This window comes from Montipora capricornis, unplaced genomic scaffold, assembly GCF_036669925.1.
Source record: "Montipora capricornis isolate CH-2021 unplaced genomic scaffold, ASM3666992v2 scaffold_285, whole genome shotgun sequence".
Taxonomy (NCBI): Eukaryota; Metazoa; Cnidaria; class Anthozoa; order Scleractinia; family Acroporidae; genus Montipora; species Montipora capricornis.
The window spans coordinates 8,715-13,712 of record NW_027180025.1 but is presented as its reverse complement, the minus strand read 5'-3'; the positions used below and the strand labels follow the sequence as shown (position 1 = coordinate 13,712).

The window sequence follows — 4,998 nt, the reverse complement described above, 5'->3', positions numbered from 1 at the left end:
TAAGTTCTACTTTCTCTGCATAGTTTTAAACCGCACAAAGATATCCCTGTATTGGTAGGCACCACCAATAGGAAACCTGAGTATCTTGAGATGCACAGAAGGTATGCACAGTAACAAAAGTAGGCACCGTCCTTAATTAAATTTAAATTTTCCATGTCAAAATTATAGACTATATTGAGAACATGGATAACTGGGTAACAAAGAAAAAGATTAATGTGGAATGTGCTCCTTGTAGAATTGTGTGGTGATGTTCCTCACGTGAGCGCCCTCGGCAGAGTTGAAAGAATATAGGCGGTCAGGAGCATCCTCAGGCTGCAATCTGTCGCATGCAACTTGCCGTGCAACTGCATCATCTTCTATGGTCATATTTTGCATTTCACAGAAGTTGTGCAGGACAAAACAGGCATAAACAATGAATGGGACAAAAACCAGGCCCATATCAATTCTTTTGTTCAAAATTTGCCATCTGGCCTTAAGCCTACCAAAAGCACATTCGATGGGATTTATTGCGCTTCTCAACATATTGTTAAAAATAACTTCTTCATTTGTGCGTGCATGGGGGTACTCTTTCATACAGTAGGGTAGAAGTGGATAAGCCGGATCCCCTAGCAAGGTTACAGGTACCTTGTCATACCCTGGAAGAATTTCCTTGAACAGCATAGGTATCTTTTCCTCTTTTAACAGTCTGTTTACCCTGGAATTTGCAAAAACCCGTCCATCATGTACACTGCCTGGCCATTTCACTTCAACATCAATAAACAACCCTCTCCAGTCACGTAATGCTTGTACATTCAAGGTATACTTTTGTTTATAGCTAAAGTGGTCGTGAGGATTTTCAGTGGGTTGATTTATTGCAATATGGGTTCCATCAACACATCCAAACGCTTGTGGAAATCCATATTTATCTTCCATGCCTTTCACAATATCTTTCATTTGCTGCTCGGTTGACGGGAGTTTTATGTATTTTGGTCCCAAAACCCTGGCAATGACATCACAGACTTTACGTACAATCATAGAAACTGTACAACGTGCGATTCCAAAAGCGTTTGCTGTCATAGAAAGCGAACCTTGGTCTTTTAAAAAGTACAAACTCAAAGCGAGTTGCTTTTCCACTGAGAGCACATCAAGTCCTCTTGGGCTTCTGCCAGGCTGAAGGTAAGGCCGTATTTCATCTGCTAGCGCTATAAATACATCACGATCGATTCTCAAATTTTTCTTCCACTCTGACTCGGGCAGAATTCCGTTTAAGAGGTTCTGCCACCACTGTTCTGTGCGACCTGGATTTCGCCAAAGTCTTCCTCGCCGGAAAACTGCTCTCCTTCGTAGGTATCTGAGTCGTGCCACTGCTGCATTGGACTGGTGAGCTGCCTGTAGCGTCATTTGCTGTTGACGACGTCTTTCTTTCAGTAGTAGGGAGTTTACGAAGCAGTACGCGATGCAGCCTAAAACGTCACCGGAAGTAATTTGTTCACAAAGTACGTCACTGCGCATGCCTGGCGCTAAACGACAACGCGTCTTCTTTACGTTCAGAGCACGAGGTTTGCACTTGCAGCGTTTCGAGAAAACGTGAGTAGTTTCTCCGCAATTTGACCTAGAATTCAATTTACTTTTTCTTCTTTACAAGCAAAGCTGTTTTCCTAAGTCCGTAAAAATGTCATTTGTTGTAAAAAAATACCAAAAAAAATTTTAATTTGCCTACTGTAGGTCAATTGTTTACCGCGCTATGATGAATGGACAACACGCAGACCCGCCGAGTTCGATACAAAAGTCGAGAACTGGCAAGTAAGTCTAATTTTTGTTTATTAGAAGATTCAATTTCCCGTCCTGCTTAACTATAAGATTAAAGTGAGTTTAAAGTTTATCTTCGTTGAAAACAAACTAAAACAGATTTCTTTTTTTTTTTTTACGCAGTAATGTGATGTACTGGACAAGCGAGCACGATATCCTGTTATGCAGAGAGGTTGTTTCCGACAATCCGTACAAAACAAGAAAGGGTTCGTCGCAAAGAAGCGAAATTTGGGATAGAATAGCCAACACTTTGAATACCTGTCCCAAGCCTGTCTTTGCTGTGGACAAAAGGTCCGGGAGGGATCATGTGGGTATTTTAATTAACCGAATCAAAAAGAAGTTGAGAGCTAAGGAAAGGAGCTCGGGCATCGCGCCGCCCAAGTCCACAGAATTTGAAAGCTTGGTGGAAGAAATTTTAGCGCTCGAAGAAACAGCTGATGCAGAAATGAAAGAGGACGACGAAAGTGTGAAAGGAGAGGCTGAGAAAGAGAGGGCAAAGGCCACAGATATGAGACTTAAAGCACTCGAGAAAGTGTCGGAGACGATGAAGAGATATTCCGATGAAAATGATCAGCAAAAAGTAAAGAAAAGAGAACGGAGAAGTGGCAGCGAGACCATGTTATTCCTGTCCAAAAAAGCGGAAAAAGACCAGGAACTTAAACTTGAGGAGCTTCAACTGAAAAAAGAGCAACACGATTTGGATCAAAAACGTCTACAGGCGAGCATTGACCAGCAACGTCAGTTTTCAACAAGAACAAAGTGAAATGATGCGGCTGATGCAAGAGCAACAACAACAACAGCAGCAGCAACTCTTAGCATCACAACAACTGATGTTGAGGCAGCAACAAGATCAAACTAAAGCACTGATGATGAGTTTGTTGAACAAACTTGTGAATAAATAGCCACCTAATTTACTTTAAATTCACAAGTAATGCTGGTAGAACTGTCGTTTGATTTTTAACTGGGCAATTGCAAACCAGTTTTTATATTTTATTAAATTTTGTGCTTGTTTTGATAAGTGTCACGACAAACGTTTTCTGTCAGCGATCAGTGTTTGTATTTCAACAGTGGCACCGCATTTTTCTTGTGCCGAGGAGCCCGCCTTTCCTTATTTCCTTTAATAATTGTTATCTCATTGGATGACAGACACGTTGCCTTAAAATTCCCTTTTATATTTGACATATTCGAAACATTTTCTGGCTAGAAGAGTTGAATAAATTGGTGAAAATTTATATTCTAGATCTGTTGCGTAAACTACAATAAAATTCTATATTTTCAGTCTGCTATAAAAGCAACTAGTGATACTTCATTTATTTGAAAACAAATTTTTAAAAAATCCCTAGGAAATCTAGGGGAGGGAGTATGTAGAGGGGCTGATGAGGCAAACCTTTTTCCAAGAATAATTGTAGGCCAAATATTAAGGTCACATTTCTAAAATGAAAATCTCTCTTGCATGTGGGTTTAACAGTACTCGTCACTAGATTAAAATCAATGTAACTATTAAGATACAATCAAGGTGTATTCAAAGAATTGTGAGTCTTTTTAGTCCGTAGGCTGTTGTCGTTAATAACTAAAATGAGTAATAACTGCAGAATACCCCCATTAAGGATCCTGAGTCTTGTGCACAAACTCTTTGGTAGTTTGGAAATGCCAGGAATGCACTGTAACAATGAAATGAGCTGAAATTGGGGATATGACATTCTGCAATCTAGTCAAAATAGAATTACGAAAAAGTAAGTAGCCGAACACTGATATATATAAAGGTCATGAATTTGGGTCTCTCTGTATTGCATTCGTCTTCAGAAACCTAATTAAAATAGTCCTGGATTTGGGGAGGATCTATTCCAAAAAACTTCGAAATACTTGATTGATAAAGACAACTGTGAGCGTTTCTTAAGAGCGCACACACAATGTACATTTTGCCAACAGGACTTAAGCCGATTTTTAAGTTTTTCTTGAAATCTAGGAATGCAAAGTAGTTCACGATGTCCCCAAATAGCCATTCTACGGAAACTCTGACTTTGCTCATGGCCTTGTTGAACAGTTCTTCTGCTGGTGTGAAATTAGCGCCTTTGAAGGGCCCTTGTAAATGAACACGCAAAGGGTACGCAGGGTCGCCATAAACGCATAAGGGTGTCCCATCCGGTGCAAACGAGTACTGCGATAATTCTTGCACAAGTCCTGAGTCAACTAGCATACCACTATCGTGTCTCCTGCCCTCGACTGGACCAAACAGACTTGCGATAAGCCCATTTGGTGTAACTACGGACTGAAACTTTATCCCATGCACCCTCTTATGTCCGTTATAGAGAATTCTCTGGTTTTGATCTGGCTTACATAGGGGTCTCACTGTTCCATCTATGAAACCCCAACAATTTTGGAGTGGAGCTCCCTTATCATGTATAGTGGCAGCAAAATGACGGAGACGGTCCCTGGAAAGCCATGGCTGACATAACTGTGTGATATCGTGAGTAGGTGGCTATATTCATTGAATACATAGTCCATCAAACGGTTTGTAATCATGCAAAGTTGTGGAACAGGACTCCCGAATCGAGGTACCATATCTGCAAACCGACACGGGTAGGCAAAACGGTTCAACAACGCACTTAAAGCCTCCATTCCGTCCACAAGAACGCCATTGAGGCATTTCATTATTTCTGGAATATCAAGAACTTCTCCAAGTAAATAAATATCGTTCTTAAAAAAGCGAAACTCAGCCTTACACTCATCATCTGTCATAGAATCAAGATCGAAACGACCATACTTCCAGTAAGGAAATTCGAGATTTCCAGAGGAATTTAAATCGTACAACAGGGCGAACTCTGTATCATCAATGCTTCTATCTTGATATGCAAACAATAAAGCTTCCTTTGCCTCTCTGAATGTTGCCATTGTATGAAGTATAACTGATACCAGCCATAAAACGAAAGTGTGTTTGGCAGAGTTTGAAGGATTTGCGCTGCTCTGTCTCTGGGCTGTCGTCGCGTTCGCATCCGTAACTTTGTTTTTCCCGCTTTCGTGACGGCGTTCTTGCTCCGGGCCCTTCTCGGTTTCGGTGTTTCAAAACTGCGTCGCGTCCTCGTTCGTAAAGTCCCCAGTAACAAAAACAATAACCCATAGCACTGAAACGCCGCCGCTAAGAATGTGAGCGCGAGCAAATTTAAGTTTACCGCCAAAACATCTCGTTTGTCCGCCATTTTGGTGTTTACA

At 41.1% G+C, this 4,998-nt stretch overlaps 2 protein-coding genes across 2 annotated transcripts; both read right to left on the bottom strand.

The window, feature by feature from the left end:
- Positions 1-210: 210 nt before the first annotated feature.
- LOC138035165 (uncharacterized) lies at positions 211-1,491 on the bottom strand. The gene has a single exon (XM_068881992.1). The coding sequence runs from the start codon at positions 1,489-1,491 to the stop codon at positions 211-213; it is 1,281 nt and encodes a 426-aa protein (XP_068738093.1).
- A 2,104-nt stretch (positions 1,492-3,595) lies between these two features.
- LOC138035164 (uncharacterized) lies at positions 3,596-4,680 on the bottom strand. The gene is made up of 2 exons (XM_068881991.1): positions 4,395-4,680; positions 3,596-4,146 (listed from the first exon to the last, which is right to left on the bottom strand). The coding sequence occupies exons 1-2, from the start codon at positions 4,678-4,680 to the stop codon at positions 3,596-3,598; spliced, it is 837 nt and encodes a 278-aa protein (XP_068738092.1).
- Positions 4,681-4,998: the final 318 nt, after the last annotated feature.